The 26,201-nt window shown below is 51.0% G+C and overlaps 1 protein-coding gene across 3 annotated transcripts in view; it reads right to left on the minus strand.

Moving 5' to 3' along the window:
* Nucleotides 1-2,230: 2,230 nt before the first annotated feature.
* Nucleotides 2,231-26,201, minus strand: part of RAB44 (RAB44, member RAS oncogene family) — a 33,746-nt gene continuing 9,775 nt past the window's right edge. Inside the window, exons 1-13 of one of the 3 annotated variants that reach the window (XM_047734210.1) lie at nt 20,497-20,614; nt 20,146-20,257; nt 18,782-18,956; nt 17,339-17,485; nt 16,596-16,686; nt 16,163-16,258; nt 14,090-14,304; nt 12,092-13,548; nt 8,620-8,701; nt 7,239-7,353; nt 6,040-6,141; nt 4,417-4,493; nt 2,231-2,850 (exon numbers count right to left, since the gene is read on the minus strand). In XM_047734210.1, coding sequence (XP_047590166.1) covers nt 2,760-2,850; nt 4,417-4,493; nt 6,040-6,141; nt 7,239-7,353; nt 8,620-8,701; nt 12,092-13,548; nt 14,090-14,304; nt 16,163-16,258; nt 16,596-16,686; nt 17,339-17,485; nt 18,782-18,956; nt 20,146-20,215 — 2,718 coding nt within the window. In that variant the 5' untranslated portion in view covers nt 20,216-20,257; nt 20,497-20,614 and the 3' untranslated portion in view covers nt 2,231-2,759. Of the gene's footprint in view, nt 2,851-4,416; nt 4,494-6,039; nt 6,142-7,238; nt 7,354-8,619; nt 8,702-12,091; nt 13,549-14,089; nt 14,305-16,162; nt 16,259-16,595; nt 16,687-17,338; nt 17,486-18,781; nt 18,957-20,145; nt 20,258-20,496; nt 20,615-26,201 lie in introns of those variants that run through there. The other 2 variants (XM_047734209.1, XM_047734208.1) reach the window with 2 other exon arrangements.

Raw genomic sequence — 26,201 nt, forward strand, 5'->3', positions numbered from 1 at the left:
CTCAGCATGTGCAACTCTTCTTTGTTTTTGCTTTGCTTTGTTTTGTTTTTCTTCCACCTGGCCCAGGCCTGCCTGCCGATGACATGATAGAGGGGAGTGGAGGGAAAGAAAGGATCTGGGACCTGGTCCCTGCACCACCTAAGCATCCATACCGTCCTGTAAGAAGCCCCCTAACTTGGTGGTGAAGCTTGTGGCGGCTGGAGCCTGGGTTCAAAGCCCCGCCACACCACTTGCTAGCTGTGTTGACTGTGGACAAGTGACTTATCCTCTGTGCCTCCTTTTCCTCATCTGTAAAATGGGGATAAACAAGCCCCATCTCACAGGGTTGATGTGAGGATTAAATCGTACACGTTAGGTGCTCGGAGTATTGCCTGACGTGAAGTAAGTGCTTTGTAAATGAGGGCTGTTCTGCTCCTGCCCATCCTCGGCTCCAAAAGCTCTCTTGCCTAATACCTCTGTCCAGGCTCCATTCTGTCCACCTTGCCCTCCCCTTCTCCCTCCACATCTTGAGCCTCATCAGCCCAGTCCCACCCTCCTTTTCTCAATCAGCCTCAAGCTAAGGTGTGACCAGAGACCCCTTGGCAGACATGCCCTGAGAACTCACCACTTGTCTGGAAGTTCACTGTAAAGTCCACCTTGAGTCCCTCCTGCTCCTCTCCTCAAGGGCCTTGCACTCCTCAGAGGTTCCTGGGCCCTGCTTGCTGAGTCCGGGAAAGGCTGGGCCCCTCCACACCTCTGCTCTGCACAGAAACTGGATCTTGCCAGAGAAAGCCAAGAGATGGTTCTGGGCAAGTGTTTGGTCCCTTCTCGCACCCCGCTTCTAAGGAAACTGAGCTGGCTGCCCACAGCTGGGGCACAGATGAGATGGGGAGAGGGCAGGCCTGAGGGCCACTTCTGTACCAGGTCCCCCTGAAGGCCAGGGGCTCTATCCTCTCTCCTGGTTCCCCCAGGAATCACACCCTGTTTACCTGCCTCATTAACTCGCTGGCCTACAGGACAGAGATGTTGGTGCCTGCCAGGTCCCCAGACCCCAGAGACAGCTATTAGCAACGGCAGAACCTGCCCTCCTCCCTCACCAGTGGCCTGGCTTCACTCACTCCAGCCTACCTCTCCCTGTCTGTCTTTCTTAGAACCTATGACAGCCTAGAAATTGCTCAGAGCAGGGGGAAGCTCGTGGGCTGACGGAGAGGATCCAGGAAGGGAGAAGATATTGGGGGTAAGAAAGAATCGGTGAGGGAAGCCAGTAAGAGAACTCGCTAGATCAGGAAATCATCCTGCATGTTGACTAGAGGCTGAATGGGGTCCATTAGGGCATCTGATCCAACCTCTGGTCGCTTCTGATGTCTGAACCTTTTCTACCTTGCCTCTTGCCAAAGTGTCCCCCGACTTCCCCTTGTATGCCTCTAATGACAAAGAGCTCACTGCTGCAGAGGCATTCCTTTTGGAACTGTGCAGAAGGGATGGGGCGCAGATTGGAGACTAATTAAGCCAGGGGAAGCCTCTGTCTTCACCTTCTGCCCTTTCTCTCTCGTGCAGTCTCTCGCTCTGTACCACTTTCTCTTGAACTCTCTCTGCTTGTCTCTGTGAAACCGGGGTGTCCTCTGATTCCCCAGTGCTGAATGATTGATTACAAAGTAATCAGCACAAGCTCAGCCTTCTCCACGCACCAGACTGCAGGCCCTGGTGAGCGTCATTGTGGTTAACAGTAAGATGACAGGGACAACAGTGGCAGCAAATGTACATGACAGAAGATAGTCCAACTCTGAGGGACCATCACCCTAAGGCTCTCAAAGCAGGCTCCTTAAGGGCACTGAGGACCCCATCCCAGCTTATCAAGGGCAGCCACCTTCCGGGAGATGAATGGTAGGCAGTTCTGGGAACTTCAACAAAAGCTCTGAAGAGGAGCCCCAAAGTGATCTGAACCTAGTTTCCCTGCTTCTCCCCCGGCCACCCCAGCCACCTTCCTGGCTGCACCTTGGGGCAGAGGGCTGCACAGGCAACATTGTGGCATTGGAGCAGGGGGTGGGATCCCCAAATATGACCCCTTAGAGGCAGATCTTAGGGGAAAGGGAGTGGAGCCAGGGCTCGGAGAGACAGGGGAAATGGGGCCTATAGGGGGCCATCAGAACACTGTTCTTCCCCAGGAATCGGATTCTGCTCGCAAGAACTTTGATGCTTGCAAACAGGTGGTGAGTGAGACAAGATTCACAAGTTTCAGCAGGCACGGAAGAGTGGGACCGCTTTAATAAAGTGTTTTGTACTTAACAGGTTGTAGCAATTAGTAATCAGCTCCAAAGCAAGCTCCTCGAGAAGATTCTTTCCCTCCCCTTGAAGTTTATTTTTATTTTGCATTCTATAAGGAATACCTAGGCACTGCAGAAGATCTAGAAATACAAATACATATCAGAAGGGTAATGACACCCCCACACATTCACCCTATAATATCCCCCCACAGAGATGTGTGGCCAATGATATGGTGTGTTTGCCTTAATTCATTTTTCTCAACTTTTCCATTCTTTTGAGAGTTTTAAGCACTACTGCCATGACCCAGCACCCCCTCAAATCCTTCTTCAGAGCGCAGAGGGCAGAGTTAGTGCAGCCCCTGCCCTGGGATCCAAGTCTTGACCTGAGGGGGGATTCCCTGAACTTCCAAACTGGCCATCTCTGTCACTGCTGCATCCAGGCAAGGTGGGACAGGAGCTGGGGAGCAGGAAATGCCGGGGGTGGCCATCTCCCCCACCCCTGGCTGGGCCGGAGGGTCAGAAGCAACAGCCAGCTCTCTTCTTTGGCCTTTTGGGGGTCACCTCCACAAGGGAGTCCTTCAGGCGGTCTTCCTGCATCTTGAGTGACCTGTATGGCGACACCACATATCAATCCTCTGTCTCACCTTGAGGGGCAGCAGGGAGGGGCCCGTGGGTGCAGCAGGGGTACTGGGGGATTGCTCCCCCCAGCTTCCTCTCTTCCCATTTGCCCTGCTCCAGTGCTGCATCCCACACGGCACCCGAAAAACAGGGCCACAGAGACTTTGGCCTGTCACTTTCCTAGCCTTCTTTCCAGCCTCCTGTGTGCTGGCCACTGTGCAAGGGACTCTGAATAGGACAATAAGGCCAGCATGTCCTTGCCTTGAGAGGTGAGGCGACAGAGAGAGAAGGGGCCGTCAGAACCCAGGAATGAGGAAGCACACACAGGGACGTGTCATCGAAGTTTCTCGAAGGATTTAGGGAGGAAGGAGACAGTGTCAGAGATGAGACCAAGCAGTGGATAAGGGTTCGCTAGCAGAAAAGGGGGGTGCATTCCTGGCAGAGGGCAAAGGCTCAGTGAGAAAGAGAGAGAGCTTGGAAGCTGGGGAAATAAAAGACGCTCATTCATTCATTCATGATAGATTTACTGAGTGTGGGCCACTGCGTAGAATCACAAAGCCTAAAGACTGGCCAGAAAGAAGCCTTGAGGCTATAGGGGCTCAGGGCCCTGGGGGCCTGGAAGCTGCATTCAGGAACTTGGGCTTTTGTCCTAAAGCAAAGGGAAACTATCCAGCAGTTGTCCATTAGAGGCTATCCTGTGATCAGGTGAGCGGTTTCCCAGACTCACCCTTGCTGCTTTGTCAGAGAAGGGGCTTCCAGATCATCTGATCTAGGGTCCCTTCCACCTTACTCATTTCCATCTTTTATTGGACTCCCAGTATGTGCCAGGGCCTGGGTGTGGAGGGAGAGGGCTGGACAAAACAGACCCGGCCCGGCCCTCCTAGAACCACAGTCCCCGGCAGGCAGCAGACAGCAACCAGAAACCAGACAGCTGCATGTATAATTACAATTTGTCCAAAGGGACTTTGAAGGACACAAACAGGGGACAGGGATCCAGAAAAGTGGTGGGATGGAGAGTGGTCAGGGAGGGCCCCTCCGAGGGGCTGAAGCTGAGTGAGTGTGCATGTGCACAAACGACTGGACCTCCAACCATGAGGGCCATTTCCAGGCATTTGGTTTTATTCTAAATCTGGTAGAAACTGGGACGCCTGGCTGGCTCAGTCAGAAGGGCTGCAACTGGCGATCTCGGGGTCATGAGTGCGAGCCCTGCGTTGGGTGTAGAGACCACTTAAGTGAATAAATAAAAATAAAAACTTCTTAAAAAAATTAATAAATCTAGTGGAAGTTACGAGAAGGTGGAGAGCAGGAAGGGGACCCTTTCTGTCCCGCCGGACTGCGCAGATGAGAAAGCGGGGTGAAGCTTTCAGGAGGTGATACTGTCCTTGGGACTGTAGAGCTCCACTCAGACTCTCCCCACAGTGCTCTCTCTCCTTCCCCAGAGGGTGAGCCCTGTGGCTTCACGATGCTTCCTCAGAGCAGGCCTTCCCTTCTCACAGGAGGGCTCTGGAGGCTGCCCAGGGGGACTCTGGGTGGGGAGCAGTGGGGTGGCACTCACCGGGCCAGGTTCACCACGGGCTCCAGGATGTTGTGACCCAAGGCGGCGCTACACTCACCAAAGAAGACCCCCAGCTCCTGCAGACAGACAGACGTGTGGGAGCCCACTGACTGTCCCAGCGGCAGCCCCCCACCACTCCCCAGCCATCAGACGGAGCCCCACCCAATGCGCCCCTCCGCGAACCCCCGGGGAAGCCAGCCCCTCCCCGGCGCCCCCCGCCCTCCACTGGCCTTGCTGGCCACCTGTCAAACATGCCACCCCAGAGACTTTCCACAGCCCCCTCTCAGAGTGACCATGGAAAGCCCTGTGTCCCGACTTGGAAAAATGTCCCTGGGGACATTTTAAACTATTAGTTTTGTGTTTTTTTTTTTTTTTAATTTCGAAAATACTTAACTGGGGAGGGGGACGTAATATTGGAACATAGAGCATTCAGTAAGTGTTAAGAGCAAAATATAAACCCCTCCTGTTAGCGTTTGATGTGTATTTCCATTCTGTTTCACAGAACCCATTTCCTGGGGGGTGAGTGGGCTCCAGGTCATCGTGCTGTTGGGTTAAAGTCCAGGAACCTGGGGCTCAGGCAGTCCCCGGTGGAACATCAGCGACCTCATGGGGTTCAACCCCACCTAAACCTGGACTTGCAGCTGCTCTTCTGACTTCATGTTTCATGGTAAGCATTTCCTCCACGCCCTCAGATATTTTTCCAGGACAGAATTCTTGATGGCAAATGCCAGCCTCTCACATGAACCTCCACAGCATAACCACCAACTACTGCCAAATGTTTGTTATAAATAATACTATAAAGAACATCCTTCTGGAAACATGCTTGATTATACATTATACGCAGGTATCCATTATGCTGTTCTCTTAGGGATTATTACTTCTGATTCTTTCCTTAGGATAAATTGCTAGAGGAGGAATTACTGTGTCAAAGAGATGAGCCACTACATTTAAGGGGGAAAAAAAATCCCACCAACCAAGGAGCCACGATGATGAGAAAGGAGAGGAGAAGGGGCAAGATACACAGTATGGAAATGCCAAGAGGGGTTGTGGCAGAGGGGTGAGGTAAGGGCTGGGTTCTTTTTTCCTTCCTTATTATTCTCCAGAGTTTCTGGAATGTGGCCAACTTCTATTCATAAATAAATAGTATCCACTGTCTGCCCCAGTGGATGGGGCAGCCGTACTGGTGGGGCTTTTGATGCAATCTTGTCAGGGAGGAATTTGGGTCCCAAGATAGAATAAATTAAAAGGAATGTGATGTTAATTAGAGACCGGAGAGAAAATGAAGATTTGATTGGGAATTTTAAGTGAAGCTTTTAAAACCTTTTTTTTTACTCTGAAGATATTTTTATATAGGTCAGAATGTTGTATGGGGATCTGCTAATTCAATGTGAGGTCAATGTCATGCTCGCCAGGACAGCCTCATGTTTGCGTCTGAGATCAGGGAGAGTGGGAGGTGGAGATGGCCAGGCTGCTGTCCACTCTGACCTGGCCTTTGGCAGGGAGGGGCAGGAATGGAGAGTGGATCCTTCTCAGTTGCCCAGGCGAGGGAAACCTGTTCACTACTCTCCAGGGAGGGGTCCGCCCAGTCCAGGCTGGGTGGGGGGCTGATGTCCAGGTGCTCACCTGGGCTAGTTGCTGTCCGGCCTCGATCGGCACCTGCCGCTCCTCCTCACAATCCATCTTGTTTCCCAGGAGAAGGATGACCACCCCGTCGGGCCCTGATTCCTGTGTATAGAACACACGCCCTCAGCCACACATGTTGAGGGCCTGCTCTGCTGTGCCAGGCCCTGCCCTCCAGGAAGCTGACAGGGTACACACCCCCTCCGCCACCTTTCCGTGTCACACTCACTCCACACCCTTTCCCCACCCATGACTTTTTCCCTTCAAGCTACAGTAAGGCTGCCCCTCCTTTCTGCCTGCAAACATGTCACCCATTTTCCAAGGCCAGCCTCAAAGGTACCTTCCCCAGGAAGCCTTCCAGGATTGTTCCTGCCCATGTTCCTCTCTTCTTGCCTGTGCTGAACAGCCCAGCGCTTGATTACACAGGCTGGCTTGGCTCGTTTCCTAATTGTTTCATGGCAATGACAGTGACTATTACGACTAGCTTCTGTTTACTGAGTGCTTACTGTATACCCAGTGTTGTTCTCAAGACAATTTTATCAGTTAATCCTAACAACTGTAGGAGAGAAGTTGGAAAATTGAAGTTCAGAGAAATTAAGTCGCTTGTCCAAGATGATAGAGCTGGGGCAGGGGAGCTGGGATTCAAACCTATGTCCTGTCAGACCCAAAGCCCAGGCTCCTTCAGTAGCTTCTGCTTTTGCTCTCTTCAACTAGACTAGAAACTTCCAGAGAGAAGACAACATGCCTTTCTTCATACCCCTCTGCTGTGCTAGTACATACTGCAGAATTTCAGTATATGTTATTGAATATTCAGTATATATATCAATTAAGTACATGAGGGAAAGAACTAGAGATGTGGAGACAGAGGAATTGTCACCTAGAGTGGTACTAGACATACATTATCCCCAGGTGTTAAGGAGACATCACCAAGCTGCTGTATACAGGAAAGAAATGTTCAGAGGATAGAGGAAGTAGTTTGTTTTGGAGGTTGTGCTTTGCGGTTGTGGTTTCTTCCTATGACTATGCTGCCAGCTCATCCTGCCGCATATGCCCTCAGTGGGTCACATCACCCACATGTCTGTCATGTCATTTGTAATCCTGGGAAAAAAGGGGGCAAGGGCAAGGGTACAAGTTCCTTCTTGACTCCACAAACCAGGGCCAACCCCAACAGCCGTCTGCAGGTAGCCAAGATGGCCGCTTACCTGGAGACATTCCAGCCAGTAGCGCACGTGGGCAAAGCTCTCCTGGGAGGTGATGTCGTACATGAGGACCACTCCATCTGCCTTGCGGAGCAGCTGCCGAGTCATGCTGTGGTATCTGCCCAGACAGTCTGCCTGAGGCTATGCCTGGTGGGCGGATCCCTAGCCCTGGTCTCTCTGGGGCCTCAGCTACTTCATCTGCAAAGTGGGAGGCTTAACCTTTCCTGCCTCTAATTGCTACCCACGTAGAGTGTGCAGACGTTTTCCTTCTCACAGTATGATTGTTGAATAGGTAACTGTTCTCATGGCTTGAATTTCAAAAGGTACCCAAGAGTACCCAGTGAAAATTCTGGTGTCCCTCCCCCCCACCCCACCTCCTCCCATCCCCACCACTCAGTCCCCCCTCCCCAGAGGCAGCCCAGTGATACCAGTTTGCAGAGGAAATTTATGAATATACATAAATGTATGTATGCGTCCGTGCACACCATATACATACACACATCTACACACAGACCCTTTCCTCCCATTAAACACAAATGCCGTGTAAAACACTCACTGTATCATTAATACTCAGTAATCTGTACTTTGCCTTTCCCAGTTAATAAAACGTCTTGGAGGCGCCCTTGGGTGGCTCAGTGGTTAAGTGGCTGCCTTCGGCTCAGGTCATGATACTGGAGTCCTGGGATTGAACCCCATGTGGGGCTCTGTGCTCAGCAGGGAGCCTGCTTCTCCCTCTCCCTCTGCCCCTCCCCACTCATGCTCTCTCTCTCTCTTTCTCTCTCTCAAATAAATAAATAAAACCTTTCAAAAAAACACCAAAACAAAATGCCTTGGAGGGGTTTCCCTGTTGGTACATAGAGAAAGTCCACAGTCTTTCTTTGTGACTTCCTAATATTCTGTGGATTGTGCAACTAGACCCTGACTCGGCGGGTCTTCCCGGCCTCCTGTTTAGACCATTCCTGGTGCTTCACAACATAAAACCACGCTACTGTGGCCATGTTGCTCTTACAGTCATGGATGAGTTTATCAGAATGAATTTTTGGAAGTGGAACTGCTGGGTCAAAGAAAAGGTGCCTTGTAAATTTTGACCACTACTGCCTAGCTAGAAAGGGGTGGGCCAGCGTTTTGGAAGGATAGGAGATCCGGCAGTTGTCCCCTGAGGGCTATGTGGGGATGCTAGGCCAAGGGGCCTCTGGCTCTCCTGCCCCCTTGGTCAGCCCTCCTTGCTGCCTCCCCAAACTCCTCAGTCCTTAGGGGGTGGATGCCTTTTGGGCCCTTGGTTATCTCTTGCCTATGCTGGAGTCTTCAAGATCAGGGCTGCCCTCCATCCCTCTGCGCCTCAGGTTCAGCCTGGGGGCCCAGCACTGGGGATGGTACCCGTTACCTCTCCTGGCCAGCTGTGTCCCAGAGCTGCAGCACGAAGCATTTGTTGTCCACCAGCAGAGTTTTGACCCGAAAATCCACTCCTAGGACACACAGAGGAGCATCAGGCCTGCTTCTAAGTTCTCAACCAGGACTTCCAGCCCAAACCTGCCCCAGGATGTACCCGTCCCCGACACCAGCCCTTCTGGCTGCTGGGCTTCCTTCCCCTTGGCTCTCCAAATCCCATCCATACTCAAGAGCCCATATCTTCCAAGAGGCCTATCCTGACCCCTAGCCTGTGGGGTTCACGGTCCCTGCAGCACTCCCACCCCCTCACGGTCAGTGCCAATTCGAGGCACCTTGCATTTTTTTGACCTCTGTGAACATAGCTGTCTTCCCAACTGCACAGCAACGGTTATTCCTCAGGTCACTCTGGACAACCAGTGTCATTATTTTATTTTTATAAATGTCACTATTTTATTTTTATAATACTCCCTGCTTCATTCCTGATTATGGCCTGGGTCTTCCCCTTGCAACCAGACAGCAGGGTAGAAACAGGCAGCCTGGGAGGGTGGGGAGAGCACTGGCTTCAGGGATGACCGATGGTGCTGGGAGCTGTCTACCCACTGCTGCTGTACCAGCTGTGTGACCACAGGCAGGTTGCTTTACCTCTCTGAGCCTCCCCTCCTCATTCTCAAAGTGACAATATAAAAAAGACCAGGGTCATGAGTTCAAGCCCCACATTGGGGTAGAGCTTATTTTCAAATAAATAAAATAAATTTAAGAACTATCTATAAGAAAAAAAAAATAAAATAAAAAGAGCCACATTGCAGGGGAGGACTGAATGACCCATGTTTGAGGTTTGGCTTGGGGTGGGGGGTGCTCTGGAGGCGATCCTTTTATCATTATTCTCTTCTCCCTGAGCCACAATCCTTCAAGGTTCACAGTCCCCCACCCCACCGTGGTCATGCTTCCAGACCCTTCCTGTCCCTGGAAATAGGAAGGTAATAGTGAAATCCCAGGAGGGTTTAGAAGCTTTGGGGGTGCACCTTCCTGACAACCCCCAAAGAATTTAGGCAGAATAGGGAGTGATGGAGAAGGACTTCTTCCCCATCCCCACTCCGTTTCCTATGGGAGGCCTGAGGCAGCATAGCCCATGGCAGGCCCCAGAGCAGCTTGGGGGAACGGGGTGCCTCCTCATACCAGCCCTGAGCTGGGTAGAGACCTTTCTACCTGCTGCGGCCCCTGGCAGTGGTTGAAACCTTGCCCCACCCCCCATGCCCTCCACAGGAAGTGGCAGCGTGGGCACCTGTCTTGGCAAAATGGTGAAGCAGAAGTTTGCCTGTAGCATCCGTTTCCCTTTATTGCCCTCTTTCCTGGACGTCTGAGGAAGCCCAGGGTCTGTAGGAACCAGAGATTATCTGACCCAGCCCCCCTGCCCCATAATATCCAGCCTCGGCTTAACTCCCTACCATGTAGTGTATGAAGGACTCTAACAAGTACGCCTCACCTTTCCTAACTCTGCCATTACTCCCACTGCCATTACCGTCCCACCTCCCTGCCCACCCCCTCCCCAATCCAGCCATGTGGCCCCTGTGCTGTCCCCAAAACATGTTAGAACTTAACCACGCAAATCGCTAAAAATATAACAGTCATCTCCTCCCCAAGGAATCTGCTAGCGTTCATGAGCTGCCCTTGGGAGATAATCATGCTGAAATCAACACAGGCTAACTCTTCTGGGGTGAGGCATGTGCCCTGAAAGCAGAAAACCATGGGTCTGAACTTTGCACCCCAGTGAGGGCAGGACCCTTAACCAGGTCCTCAATGATCTGTTTCCTTCATCTGTAAAATGGGGATATGGAAAAGCCTGGCCAAAAATGCACCTTCACCTGTAACTCAGTTGTTTCTGGCTCTGGTCCTCCACCCAGCCCCATTCTCGAATGCCAGCAGGCTGGAGTTCTTATCTTCCGAGAGAGGGGGTGGGAATGGAGGCGGTGAGGCCAATCATGGAAATGTTCTCCATTGGGGAAACCAGAATCCACCCTATTAATAATGAAGCTGAATGGATGATAGCCACCAGGAGGCGCCAAACCGCAGCTGGCACCAGGACAGACGTGGCTCACCACCATCCTCAAACACCGCCCCCCAGAGTCCATCCTAGAGACGACGCCCAGCTGGTCAGCAGATCGAGCAGGCTTGTCCCATCTTTTTACAATTACACAACCTGTGTTTTTCTTGATTGAATTTTGTGGAAACTTCTTATCACATAATAATGGGGGCAGGTCAGTTATCTAAGGAGGGCTTTTGAAAGGAAGGAGGCTTGAAGATGCTTTGGTGCGCTGTAGGTGGTCAGTAACCAGGACCTTCAGTGATGCATAATGGTGGCCTTGCAGAGGCTGTGACCCTGCCCGACAGCAGACTAGGCCTGCTATGGGTTCTCGTTCCCCAGGACACTGAATTTTTAACTGGTTCCCCAGGTGAGGATTCTTAGAGAAAGATCGGAGAACCTATCTTGGAGCCTCTCTTGCATGAAGATAGTCATTTACCCACGGGTCTGGCCCTGGTCTCCAGTTGGCATGCACCCTGAGGACACAAACACACAGATACCCCCCCCCACCTGTGCCTAAGCGAGCCCCTCTTCATTCCTGAGCTTGCATTTCTGCGGGTCTACACATTGCCAAGTGGTCACAGATCCCAACGTTTTTAGGGAGAGGAGTTTTTGTGTTTGGTGACATCTCACTGGCACAGGCCACTGAATTAGACATGATCAAATATTTACTTATAATAACAGCAATAAAAATAATATTTATTGAGACGGTGCCACATGCCAGATACTATTCTAAAAGCTTGACATGTAGTAACTGACTCATCCTTACAACTATTCTAGGAAGCCAGTGCTCTTGTCCCTCTCATGCAGGTGAGGGTTTGGGAGCTCAGAGGGGTTAATAATCAGCCCAAGTTCATCCTGCTAGTCAGTGGCAGAGATGGGATTTGAACTCAGGTTTCTGAGTTCCTAACTTACCATACTCTAGAAATACATTCTGTGTAAGTTACTCAGCCTGCCCGAGGCAGCTTCCTGCCCCAGCTTGGTGGACAGGGCTGGGGAGCGGAGAGGGCTGAGGGGAATTGTGGACAAAGGCAAATAGGACCGTGGACCCTGCGGTGGCCTGCCCACAGGCCACGTGGGTGGGGACTTGCTTGTTTTCGCCAGCAACTGGCTCTGGCACCTAAATTGCAGGGTGCTTTGTTGATGGGGCACATTATAAGCTAATCAGATCAATGCGGCAAGCAAATTACCTATAATTAGAGATAATTAGTAAAATGGTAAGATTATGCCTATATAACATAAAGTCTAATGCAGGGCCTATGGCCAGGACAGAATCTGCAGCTTCCCTGGGGGGAGATGGCTCTCTGTGGCCCCCCTCCGGCTCCTTGGCACCAGGGCCCTGGGTCTCCCCTCCCTCCACAACCTCCCTTCCCAGGTGGGCTCTTACCCACGGTGGCAGTCAGCCCGGTGGCAAAAGAGTTCTGGTGCAACAGGTGCAGGAAGGATGTTTTGCCCACGTTTGAGTCTCCCAGGAAGATGACATGGAAGAGGTAATCAGGGTCGGCAGGAGGCTCACTGCCAATGGCAGACCCTGGGGGTGAGGTCGGCACAGCCTCCCTGGAGTCAGTTCCTGGGTCTGGAGGCCCGTTCTCCGCTGTCGGCTGCGTGGGCCGAAGGGAGCCTTGTTCTTCTGCACGAGTAATTGCAGGTGAGGTCACGGGTTGGGTTTCCAGCTCAGCCATGGTTGGGGGGCTCTGCGTGTGCTCCTGGGGTCCTGCTCCACCCCCAGGCTGAGCCTCTTCCTGGGGAGTGTCCCGGGGAGGTGGCTGTGTTCTACGAGCTTCTGCTTCAGCCTCAGCCCATGATATGTCATACGCGAGAGGAGTAGGCCCATGATCTTGCTCGGAGAGTTCTGGATGCCCAGCTTTCAGACCATGGGCCTCACTTGATTCCTCTGGACGGAGGTCTCGCCCTCCTTGGCCCACTTGTTTCCTTTCTTCCACCTTGGGCTCTTCTTCTAGATGCTTGTGGGAAAGGGCAGGCAGCCCATCTGGACCAGGAGCCTGGCCATGAGCTTCTCTTGGCGCCCCCTCCTGCATGCCAGGGCCCAGCTGGGCCCACTCTGGTCCCTCTGCAGGAGGCTGACCTCCAGGCTCCAGATTCTGGGAGGGCCCAGACACCCCTGGCATGAGGGCTCTGGCCCCTGGTGACCCCAGTCCTGGCTCAGATCCAGGGCCATGCGGGTCCTGACAGAGGGCCTCGCTCTGCCTGGGCGACTTGTCTGGGACAGGCTCAGTCCCAGGGGTCTTGTCATCTGGGTGTGAGGCCTGGAGCTGTTCTCTGGACCCAGCTGGGGCCTGGGGATGGGGGGAGGTCACCTGGGGAGGGGGTGCATCCTCCAAAGGAACAAGCACTTTGAGGGCAGCCGCCACCAGGCTCCCTGACTCTCTAGTTGGGGCCCCTGGGAAGCTCCAGTGGGAGGGGGCCTCGGGGCCAGGCCCTGACTCCTTCTTAGGTTCCAGGCTCTGAGGCTGGACAGGTTGCCCTGGGCTGCTCTCCTGCCCATCCAGGCCCACTCCTTTGCCTTCCTCGGCCCTGGGGGGCATCCCAGTGGGGCTCCTTGGAGCACTGTCCTGATCTGAAGGTGCCTTCTGACCAAGCAGCAAAGTGTGTGGCTCTGAGATGGAGATCTGCCTGACTACTCGGGGTGTCTGGGGGCCTGAGGGCGTCCTCGGGGTTGGAGGCGGGCTCCAGGAGAGCTGCAAGGCTCTGTGTGAGGAGGTGTTGAAGTCTTTGAGGAGCTGGTCCCAGTTATCCTCCTCCCCAAACAGCCTGGGCAAGGGAGCCTCTTCAGAGGAGACTGCCTGGACATCTGGAGCCTTCTCGTCTCCTGTTCTGGGGACACTAGGAAGGGTTTAGGAAGTGAAGGTCAAGGGAATTTCTCCCCATCAATAACCCCACAGCTGACCCCATCCCCCAGTCTCTGCTCAGGCAGTCCTTCTCACCCCGCATGCACCCCCATTCCTCCCCCTTCCTCCAATCCTGCCATCTTTCAGGACCTATATGAAACTTCACCTCCTCCAGGAAGCCTTCCCTGACCATTCTGGTTCATCTCACTCCTTTGAGCTGTAACAGGTAGAGTGAGGGCCTTCCTGGGATCCATTGCTACACTAGCCCCTGCACATGCATATGTGCACATATGTGTGTGTGTGTGTGTGTGTGTGTGTGTGTTTGAATCCCAAATGTGTGACCTTGGGCACATGATGACCTTTCCCCTCTCTCTGTGCCTTAGTTTCCTTGTCTGAGAAGTGGCCCTGAGCACATTAGCCTGGCAGGATTGTAGTGAGGTTTAAGGAGGGAAACTCTAGGTGTGTTCTGGGTCCAGACCAGAGCCTCAGAGAACTCAAAGCCTCCCTCCTCCCTTTCAGGAAGCCCCGGTCCCCACCTTAGTCCAGGGGTGGCAGCTCCTTGTCTTGGTTCCTCCTCCATCAGCCAGCACGCATGGCCCCTGGTGGCACTCAAATGGCCCCTGGCCACCTGCAGCTGTCCCTGCACCTCCTCCAGCTGTCCAACAAGGTCTCGCTCAGCCTCCCGCAGCTGCTGGTTCTCTGAGCTGGCCTCCCGGTGGGTGCTGCTGAGGCGGTTCAGCTGGGCCTCCAGCTGAGGGAGGGAGGAGTGTGAGGGGGAAGGAAGCCCAGATGTTCTCCAGGGCAACCAGCCCCCGAAGGCCACCGTGGGGTCTCGACTCCAGGCTCCTGGAGACCCACCACAAAGCATTGTGGTGGGGTGGTTACCCCTTGTGGCCTAATTAGCTCCGTTAGCTCCCATCCGGGAGAAACATTTGAATGGAAGGTACTGAGTCAGACACACAGACGTCCAGCCCCACAAGGGCCCCACAGGTAGATGGGATCACACCCTCCTCTGCTCAGGGCTCTGCAAAGAGGGCTCATCTCGTAACCCCATCTGGTCCACAGGCACAGGACTCAGAGACAGAGCATGGCTTGAACACTCAGAAGGGAAGGTAAAGCCTCACAGTGGCATCCAGTGCCCTGTTCAGTCCTTCACACCCCAGGAGGTGTCTCTGCCCTCCTCTCCCACTCCTCTCCCCTCTCTCCGTCTTCTCCAGCCCACGAGTCTCCTCGTTGCTCCTGGAACTTTCATGGCACACACCCACCTCAGGGCCTTTGCACTCACTGTTCTCTACGCCTGGACTGCCCTTCCCCAGGTATCACACAGCCCACCCCTCATCTCCTTCAGGCCTTTACTCCAATGTCAGCAACTCAGTGAGGCCTTCTTGGACTCCCCTGTCAAAACCCTCTACCCCCTACCCTGCTTCCCTTCACTCTCCTTAGCATCTTCACTCGCCAGCATGTTCTATATTTTACTCGCTTATTTTGTTTATCATCCATCTTCCTGACTAAGCCTATAACTCTGTGGGCCGGGGTTTGTGTCGTGTTCCTCAGGACCTAGAAGAGTGCCAGGCACTAGTAGGCACACTATTCATAATCACTGGGCGAAGGAATGAATAACTTCAGGAGAGAGGCTTCATGTCTGCGGGGACAGAACAAAATGGCCCCATGTAGAAAGTCCAGTCTCCTCCCTTGGCTGGTGGGGACAGCCTCCATTTCTGAGGAGGAGCTGTGGCATCTGGAAATCAGCCCATGACGGGAAGCTGTGACTTGGTGACAGAGCCTGGCAAGGCAATGATGGAAAAGTCTCCAGGCACCTTGTCCAGTGCTGAAGGAAAGCCAATTGCCTTGGTTCCATCAGATGGTGATTTTACTAAGGTCAGTGGTCTGGGAGTTGAGAAAGGAAGAGATGGTGGGGCAGGGTCTCAGACCCAAAGACTTAGCCACAATGCCAACTGGCAGTGACTATGGGCTACAAGATCTGGGGTTTTGGGGCAATAGGGAGCTTGGTCGAATTCAGAGACAGTACAAATTGTGATGCATAAAGCGCCTACTGTGTGCCAGGCGCCGTGCTAGGCCCTAAAACAGGGTATCTCTAGTCGTCCCAGTAGCCTTCTAGGGCAAGGGTTCTGATATCAAATTCCCTGATGAGGAAACCAAGGCTCAGAGACCTTAAAAACCTGCCCCAGGTCACTCAGTTGATATTGGAGACAAGAGTTGACTACCACCTTCACCCTAAGCCTCTCCGATCCTGGGACCTCACGTTGGCCCAGTGCCTTTCTGTTTCCAAGTGCTTTCCCCTTTATTAGCTCATTTGACACAACTAGCCTAGGAGAGACTGTAGATGTAGCTCATCCCATTTTACAGATAGAGAAACTAAGGCCAAGACGAGCCAAGTTATTGCCTCAGATCTGCATGGCTCTTAATTGGAACAGCAGGGATTTGAACCTGGACCTTTCCAGTGGCCCCTCTGCACTACCTCGCCTCATCTCAGAGAAGGAGGCTACTCTCCTATGGGAGTCCAACGGCCCCCCTCAGAATTCTCAGAAGCTGGGTGTCAGACTGTGACTCCTCAGAGACTGGGCTCCCAGGCGAGCGCTGTCACTCACCTCCCTCTGGCCTTCCGTCAGCCGTTGAAATTCACGCTCCTTGGCCTCCAAGACCTCCTGCATCTGAGAGCTGAAGGCCAGGCCCCGGGAGTCACTCTGGGAAGCAGAGAGGTTTCAGCCCCCGTGCTGCTGCCTCTGAGTCCCAGCAGAGCCAAGCCAGCCCTCCCCACACTCCACCTCCACCCAGGCCTGGGGTCTGGGGTCCGGGATGTCCTGGCGAGGCTGGATCTCAGGACCACTTCCCTGGTGCAGGCCGAGATGTGGCAACACAGTGGAGGCCTAGAGAGTGAGACCTGGCCCAGCTGGTCGGCGGGGAGACAGCCCACTCCCAGCAGCCTCCTGCTGCCCCACACTGGCCAGTGTCCAGCCCCACTACTCAGCCAGCAGAGGAGCCCAGGGCTGGGGTCGGGTCGGGCTGCTGGTGGGGGGTCACCTCAGCCTGCAGCTGCTGCTGCTCCCGGCGGATCTGCTGTTCCATCTCCTCATAGAGCTGCTGGACCTCTCGATGGTGGTCAGAGTCCCGCCTGGAAGGGGTGGGGGTGGGGGGGCCGGGGGGCCGGTGAGTACCTGGGGACCCTGCTGCTGGCAGGGGTGATCTGGGCCTGGGTTTGGGGTCCATCCCGCTGCTCACCTCACTCTGCCAATGGTCACCCTGTCACCTGAGAACGGTTATCCGAATAACAGTCCCTGACTTGTACCCCCTTGACATTGGTCACCAGGATCCCACCATGCTGACTCCTGTAACCATCACCAAGACATTTGTTCCCCTGTCACATGGTCCCCTTTGCCCCATCACTCTGTCCCTACTTCCTACTGTCTCCATCCTCCACCCCCTAAAACAGACCCTCCCACCTGGGGCAGTGCTCTGTCCACGCCCATCCCAGGGTCACCAGGTGTAATCTACATGAGCAGTGCCCCCTGAGGTGGGTGCCTTGTGTGGAGGACTTGCCATTCCCACTGCCCCTCAAGGCCCGGCTCTGTCCTCCTCCACAGGTCTCCTAAGCCATCCCTCCTTCCAGCTCAGCCCTGCCAACCAGCTCCCCAGGTCTGCCTCGGACTCCTGGGCTCCAGGCTTCTGGACCTGAGGGAATTCCATTCATGCTCAGCTAAAAGGTAAGCAGCACATACTCCATGCCAGACATCAGGTGCCCCCGCTCCCGGCCCAGCCCCACTCACTTCTTTAGGGTCAGCTCCAGAAACTCCTTGTCAGCCCGTGCCTCCTGCAGGCGGCTGCTCATCCTGGCCAGAAAGCCCTCCAGGTTGCCTGCCAGCTGGGGCTCCTCCTGCCGCAGCTTCCTCCACAGCTGCCAGAGCTCCTTCTGCCTGGGGAAGGGGGACAGCCAGACCTGAGGTATGAGGTGGGCCCTGGAAGTGGGGTAGAGAGACCTTCTCCGCTTTCATGGCAACACTTTGAGAGACATGGGCACCTGGGCCACAAAAATCTGTTTATACTCTACTAGGTGCAGCTTGAGTTGCCACCTCTTCCAGGAACCTTTTCCAGATGTACCCTCTCCCTTCTTGAACCCCCACAGCACTTTGTTGCTCCGTGATGTGGTGATGAATTATGCCAGGGGGAGGGGTAAGGATTGGGAACCTGACAGCCCAGGACTGCCATTGGCCTTCTCTCTTCTCCCACTCTGCAGCTGTGTGACTTCTGGCAACTCCTGTGCCCTCTCTGGGCTTCTTTGTACAGTGGGGAGGCGGTCACCTGCCAGGTGAGGTAAGTTCGATTGAGAATGAGCCACGCCCAGTGAAGGTCCCAGCATGGGATCTGGCACACGGCTGACTTTCAATTACTGTTGCTTTCACCTGGATTTAATTAAGTCATGAAGACAGGTGCCAGAGGGCTGATCCAGGGCTAAGCTGCCAAGTGGGTAAGTGACTCCCCACCACACCTGCCCCTCCAGCCTGTCCCCTCAGTCCCAGCAGGCGTGTCCTACAACAAACACCTGGCCCCACCCTCTGAGAGCTTGTCCCGGCAGAGCCTGTAGGTACACAGGCAAGTGTGAGTCCCTTGCTGGCACTAAGAGACCCAGAGGGGTCTGGGGGGTATGGGAGGAGAGGCAGAGTTCCCTCTTCTCTGGGCATGAGTGAACCCCATGAGCCCAGAGCCTGAGACAGCTTGGAGGAAATGCCCTCCCCTCCTCCAAACCTGTCCAGCCCAGGGCATTGCTCTACCTGAATCACTCCATCTTTTTTGGTTAAGAAAGGTACCCTAGGGCAGTCGTGTTTTTAAGAATATGAGTACCTTTGGGAGGCTGATACCCCAACCCACTAATTCTGGGGAGCAATCACATAGGGCAGGACGGATGGGGGCGAGGAGAGAGCGAGTAAGGGCAGGAGGGCCTCCTGGAGAGCATACACTCTCCACACAGATTCCAATGAATCCCATAATTGTCCCTACGATTGCACTGCAGCTGGAAGACAGATGTCAAAGGTTAGGCCACTTGCCCACAGTCACACAGCTAACATGTGGCCAAACCGGGATATGCTCCCAGCTTTATTCAGTGGCCTCCCAGCTGGGCACGGGTCCAGGCGAGTCCTCCACCCTACTGCCCGCGCATGGCCCGCCCCTGTCCTCCCACCCCCACACCCCTCCATACACAGTGCTGGCCTTACTCCGGAAGTAAGTGGCCTGCCCCCAGCTGCTGGATAAAGGCAAAGAATGCCTCCTTCTCCTCCGGGTCGGCCTCCTCCAGCCCTGGGAAGCTGGCGGCTGCGGATTCTCTCTTGGAGGACAGTGGCCTCTTTCTGTGGAGCCTGTGGGTGCTCAGGCTGGAGCCAAAGATGTTCTCTGTGGGACAGAGGGGACAAAAGGCAGCAGAGTGGGGTTGGCCTGGCCCCCTGATCTCCCATCTTGCCCAGTTCTGGCCCTTGGGGAAATAATTCTGTGTTGGTCACATAGATAAAGGACCATGTTCATACATTCATCCTATCGTCCCTGGGAATCTACTCAAGGTAGACATTCTGCCTATTTTACGAGCTGTAAGTGCAGATTTCTGGCCTCCCTCTCCGTTGTCCCCCAAACTTTTGGAGACTTGGCAGACCCGAGAACTCTGGTTGGCTCGGCAGTTTGAGCCTGAGCTGTACTTTGCAGGGTCTTGGCAAGGACATCGCACCTTCCCCGAATCGAGAAGATCAGTGGAAATATTGTGCCCTGCTGACCTTGGTCTTTTTAGGTCCTTTGGGGCCTGTGTTGAGAAGCAGGTGTTGGAGTAGCCCTGCCCAAAGTGCGGCATAGGGCCTGGGAAGCCCCTAACCACTATATATCACCCTTCACTTCTTCCCGGGGCCTGGAATTCCCTTCACCAAATCCAGAATGTGACCTTTCTCAGGCAGAAACAAGGCATGTGGACTTGCTTAAGCTCTTGCTCAAGGGAGAAACTTTTGTTGGGGAGAAGACAAGTGAGGCATCAGAAAGTAAGCCTGGAGGCCTCCTTGGAGAAGGGGGATGCTAATAGGACCCCCTCTGCCCCACCCCCCAGCCAATGAACTGCTCTTGCTCATTGGAAAGGAAGTAAGTCGGTCTCCTGGGCTAGAGTCTTAAGGCCCAGCCTGGTCTTTTTTTTTTTTTTTTTTTTTTAAAGATTTTATTTATTTATTTGAGAGAGAGACAGTGAGAGAGAGCATGAGCGAGGAGAAGGTCAGAGAGAGAAGCGGACTCCCCGCGGAGCCGGGAGCCCGATGCAGGACTCGATCCTGGGACTCCAGGATCATGACCTGAGCCGAAGGCAGTCGTCCAACCAACTGAGCCACCCAGGCGTCCCCCAGCCTGGTCTTAAACCAACTGCCTGCCCACGCAGGCTTAGATTCTCATCACCAGTATAAACCATACCACCATCCATGCCCTGAACGGCTCTTGGGGGTGTTGTGGAGGTCCCCTGTTGCATTTCCTGTCAGCCCAGCCTCCCCGAGCCAGGCATGCTGCATGCGATGTCTGGCTGGGCAGCAAGTTCCCAGAGGCCCTCCCAGGACAGACATACTGAGCCCAGAGCTGAATTCTTCCAGGGAGAGGCGTCCCTTCTGCTCCACATCCACCCAGTCAAAGATCATTTCCAGCTCCTCCTCACTCCCCAGGAAGCTGAACTTGGCCACCTGCAAGGAAGAAGTAAATTGGCACTATTCTCACTGGGGAAGACCCTGGGGGTCATCTTCCAAAAAAGAGAGGGGTTCAGACACTCCTACCTCCCCTCTCCCCAGTTTTGGAGTCCCAGCCCAAGCTGACCCAGGACCTACACTGGAGGCTCCGGAACCCTACCCAAGATGGCCCTCTCAGCAGGGTCCCGAACTCCCTCCATGCCTTTCCTCTTCCTCCATCCAACACCAAAACTTACCTGTTCTGAGTCTCATCCCTTTAGGATCCTAATAAAGGACAGTAGCTAATCCTCCCCAGAATGTTTATCGGTATCCCCCCCAAATTATCTAAAACTTGAAAATAAGTCCAAAAGGTGGACAGCACGTTCTTTCAGCATTCCACAGGGACAAAGGCCATCCACGCATCTCCTGGACCATAGGAATGTACTTCATTTCATCCCCTGGGACACACTGGAAGTCCCAGACTAAATGAAGTCACCTATTAACTTGTAGATTTTGTCCAGGAAAGATGTAAATAATTTTTGTCTACTGGAATAGATAACCTCATAGATTTATGGCCTGTTGTACATTAACAAGCTTTGAAAACTCTAACTCAGCAATCTCGTTCTAAACACTTCTTTGATATCCAGTTGTGTATTTTTTGTAAATGCTCTTTCAACCATTCACGGCATCTCTCATTAATTAATGAGCTAAATAAAATCTTTGAGTGGGATTTATTTTATTTTTGCCCAAGGGTCATGATTTTATCTCCTTTCTTTTTTTTAAGATTTTATTTATTTATTTGACAGACAGAGATCACAAGTAGGCAGAGAGGCAGACAGAGAGAGAGGGGAAGCAGGCTCTCTGCTCAGAGATCACACAACTCTGGGATCATGACCTGAGCCAAAGGCAGAGGCTTTAACCCACTGAGCCACCCAGGCACCCCTGATTTTATCTTCTTGAAAATTATACTTTAAGAGTTTTGGTGGGGCGCCTGGGTGGCTCAGTCGATGAAGCATCAGCCTTCTGCTCAGGTCATGATCCTGGGGTCCTGGGATCCAGCCCTGCCTTGGGCTCCCTGCTGAGCAGGGAGTTTGCTTCTTCCTCTCCCTCTGACCCTCTGCCCTGCTCCTGCTCTCACTGGTGCTCTCTCCTTCTGTCAAATAAATAAATAAAATCTTTTAAAAAAGAGTTTTGGGGGTGCCTGTGTGGCTCAATCGGTTAAGCGGCTGCCTTCAGCTCAGGTCATGATCCCAGGATCCTGGGATCGAGCCCCACGTCAGGCTCCCTGCTCAGCAGAAAGCCTGCTTCTCCTTCTCCCTCTGCCTTCCTCTCTGCCTACTTGTGCTCTCTCTCTCTCTATCTCTCTGTCAAATATATAAACAAAATCTTTAAAAAAAAAAAGAGTTTTGGAGGTTCCATAGAGATGCCCCACTAAACTCAGCCATTCAGAACCAAATAACATGGATGCTGAAGAAGGGCCCCTCGTGGGCTTCAGGAAACCCAAGCCCTTCCTCCCTTGGCTCTTGGGGAGAATCCCATGTGTGACAGAACTTTGGGTTTGCTGTTTCTTTTGTTGTTGTTGTCTGCCTTTTTTTCCTTGCTGATACTGTGTTTTCATTTTTGGTGACAGTAATGGTGGGGAATTCAACTTTATGGACTGGTCATTGGTGGTCCTTGTGGGATGCATGATAGAGACCTAATGTCTTTTGGTTGAGAAGCAACAGAAACTCTGATTTGCTGATCTTTGTTGTTGTTTAAATGGTTGTGCAAGGCAAAGCAGAGACTCATGACTCAAGGAGATATTTGCATACCCAAGTTCATAGCAGCACTATTCACAGTAGCCAAATGATGAAAGGAACCTGAATGTCCACTGAAGGATGAACGGAAAGACAAAATGTGGTCTACACATACAGTGGAATATTTTGTTCAGCCTTAAAAAGGAAGGAAATTCTGACCCCTGTTACAGCATGAATGAGCATTAAGGACATCATGCTAAGTAGACATCATGCTAAGTAAAGAAGCTGGTCACAAAAAGACAAATATATTTTCCCACTTAGACGAGGGACTAGAGTGGTCAAATACATAGAGACAGAAAGGAGAATGGGGGTTACTGGGGGATGGGGAGAAAGGAGAATGGGAGTTAGTGTTTAATTGGGACAGAGATGGGGAAGATGAAGAAGATCTGGAAATGGTGGTGGTGATGCTTGCACAATATTGTAAAATATACCTAATGCCTCTGAACTCTACACATAAAATGTTTAAGATGGCAAATTTTGTGTTATGTATGTTTTATGACAATTTTTTAAAAAGATTTTATTTATTTATTTATTTATTTGAGACAGGAGCGGGGAAGAGCACAAGCTGGGGGTAGGGGCAGAAGTAGAGGGATAAGCAAACTCCCTGCTGAGCAGGGAGCCTGATGCGGGGTTTGATCCTGGGACCCTGGGATCATGACCACAGCCGAAGGTAGATGCTTAAGCGACTGAGCCATCCAGGTGCCCCTTTTATGACAACCTTTTAAAAACTTGTGCAAGGGATATGTGTGACTGTAAAATGTTGTGTTATGTCTGTGAGCTTGGCTAAGTCTACTAAAATGCTTGAATGACACAGACAGTGCTCACTTGTATCCCAGCTCTTTCTGTGAAAAAGAGGTTGGTTTCTTTGTTTGAAAGTTACAATCACTACAGATGTTTGAGACTATACCAGGACCAACAGGGACAGAGAGATACAGCGAGGAAAATGGGATACATTTTGACTTTCCAAAGAATAAGGAGGTGGTTTTGTCATAAGTGTCTGATTGTTCTAGAACATGAAAAGGGATGAAAATGCAAATCTGAATTGGATAGAGACCGTTGTGGAGGGTTTGCTGAGAGGGAATCTTAGTTGCCTTGATTTATAAGACCTAAATCTGAAAATAAGCTGTGAAACATGTTAACACTTTACCAAGTGCCAAATTTGGCTCAGCTTTGATGGTTTTAAATAATTTTTTAAAATTGTGAATGTTTTACTGCCACGTGTTATTTTAATGCAAAATTAGATTTCAGCTCTATCTCTATTAAAATGATAAATTGATCATAGAGCTCTTAGCAAGAGTTAAAAAGAAGCTACTGTTTATCTTCTGTAAATTGCCTGCCCAAATAAATGATTCCCTATGTCAACAGAGTAAATTTCTCTACTTTATTCTGGCTTGATCATGTTTTCTTTTTTTTTTTTTTTAAGATTTTATTTATTTATTTGACAGACAGAGATCACAAGTAGGCAGAGAGGCAGGCAGAGAGAGAGAGGAAGGGAAGCAGGCTCCCTGCCGAGCAGAGAGCCCGATGCGGGGCTCGATCCCAGAACCCTGGGATCATGACCTGAGCCGAAGGCAGCGGCTTTAACCCACCGAGCCACCCAGGCGCCCGATCATGTTTTCAAGTAAAAAAAAAAAAATGAAAATAAAAAATTGAAGTCACCTCTCTTATAAAAGAGCTAAATATTCTTGTAATCATGTTACCTTCTTCAATGTTTATCTCAAAATATTTTATTTTATTGTCATTTTGATTCAACAGGTAGCCAAGTACTATTTCTCAGATTCCTATGATCCTATCTTTTTTTTTCTTTTTTCTTTTTTTTTAATTTCTTTTCAGCGTAACAGTATTCATTGTTTTTGCACCACACCCAGTGCTCCATGCAATCCGTGCCCTCTCTAATACCCACCACCTGGTTCCCACAACCTCCCACCCCCCCGCCCCTTCAAAACCCTCAGAGTCCACAGTCTCTCATGGTTCACCTCACCTTCCAATTTCCCTCAACTCCCTTCTCCTCTCCATCTCCCCTGTCCTCCATGCTATTTGTTATGCTCCACAAATAAGTGAAGCCATATGATAATTGACTCTCTCTGCTTGACTTATTTCACTCAGCATAATCTCTTCCAGTCCCATCCATGTTGCTACAAAAGTTGGGCTTTTATCCTTTCTGATGGAGGCATAATACTCCATAGTGTATATGGACCACATCTTCCTTATCCATTCGTCCGTTGAAGGGCATCTTGGTTCTTTCCACAGTTTGGCGACCATGGCCATTGCTGCTATAAACTTTGGGGTACAGATGGCCCTTCTTTTCACTACATCTGTATCTTTGGGGTAAATACCCAGTAGTGCAATTGCAGGGTCATAGGGAAGCTCTATTTTTTAATTTCTTGAGGAATCTTCACACTGTTTTCCAAAGTGGCTGCACCAACTTGCATTCCCACCAACAATGTAAGAGGGTTCCCCTTTCTACACATCCTCTCCAACACATGTTGTTTCCTGTCTTGCTAATTTTGGCCATTCTAACTGGTGTGAGGTGGTATCTCAATGTGGTTTTAATTTGAATCTCCCTGATGGCTAGTGATGATGAAGATTTTTTCATGTGTCTGATAGCCATTTGTATGTCTTCATTGGAGAAGTGTCTGTTCATGTCTTCTGCCCATTTTTTTAATATGATTGTCTGTTTTGTGTGTGTTGAGTTTGAGGAGTCCTATGATCCTATCTTAATCCAGTGGCCAAAATGTTCTCTGATAGCTCTTCTGATTTTGCCTTCCCAATATAAGATCCTAAATCTAGAAAAAAAAATTTAGGATATCCTCTGTATCTATTAAATACTTCACCACTTATAAGAGCAGGATGGGCAATAAATAACAAGTGTTGGTGGTGAGGATGTGGAGAAAAGGGAACACTCGTGCTCTGTTGTGGGAATGTAAATTCGTGCAGTCACTCTGGAAAACAGTATGGTGGTGGCTCAAAAAATTAAAAATAGAACTACCCTTGGGAATCCAGCAATCCCACTCCTAAATATGTACATAAGATAACAAAAACGCTAATAAGAAAAGATATCTGTACTGCCATGTTCACTGCAGCATTATTTACAGTAATAGCTAATGTACAGAAAGAACCTAAATGTTCATAGAAGGATGAATGGATAAAGATATGGCATATATACAGGATGGAACCTTACTCAGCCTATAAAAGAATGAAATCTTACCATTTGCAACAACATGGATGGACCTTGAGGGCACTGTGCTAAGTGAATTATACCAGACAGAAAAAGATAAATACTGAATGAACTCACTTATATGTGGAATCTAAAACCAACCAACCAACCAACCAACCAACCAACCAACCAACAAATAAACCGAAGAACAGAGCTCATGAATACAGAGAACACATTGGGCAATCCCTGAGGCGGATGGGGGGGGTTGTCAAAAAAAGTACAATTTCCAGTTATAAAATGAATATGTCATGGGAATGTAATGTACAGCATGGTGACAATAGTTAATAATACTGAATTGCATCTTTGAAAGTAGGAGAATAAATCTTGAAAGCTCTCATCACAAGAAAAGAAATTTTGTAACTGTATGGTGAAGGCTGTTAACTAGACTTATTGTGGTGATCGTTTTGCAGCAGGGACAGATATCAAATCATGACACTGTATACCTAAAGCTAATATAATATTATATCAATTATGCCTCAATAAAAAATATGTGAAAAAATAATTTTCAAAAATTATAAGGAAATTCTTCAAATCCCCGATGCTGAATTATTTCTAATGTTCTTTTGGGTAATATAGATAACTTACAACGTATTTTAAAAGCTCATTAAGTTTTATTAATATGATAAAAGGATTAAATACTGTGTTACGTTTAACACCCGCTCCTAAAAGATAATGAGCTGATTATTATCGCTAAAGATAAATCTTGCTGTATTTGTTGCATGTAGATGAAAATAAAAACTGAGGGTTTAGGGGCGCCTGGGTGGCTCAGTGGGTTAAGCCGCTGCCTTCGGCTCAGGTCATGATCCCAGGTCCTGGGTTCGAGCCCCACATCGGGCTTTCTGCTCAGCAGGGAGCCTGCTTCCTCCTCTCTCTCTGCCTGCCTCTCTGCTTACTTGTGATTTCTCTCTGTCAAATAAATAAATAAAATCTTAAAAAAAAAAAAAAAAAC

This window comes from Lutra lutra, chromosome 6 (assembly GCF_902655055.1).
Source record: "Lutra lutra chromosome 6, mLutLut1.2, whole genome shotgun sequence".
Classification (NCBI taxonomy): Eukaryota; Metazoa; Chordata; class Mammalia; order Carnivora; family Mustelidae; genus Lutra; species Lutra lutra.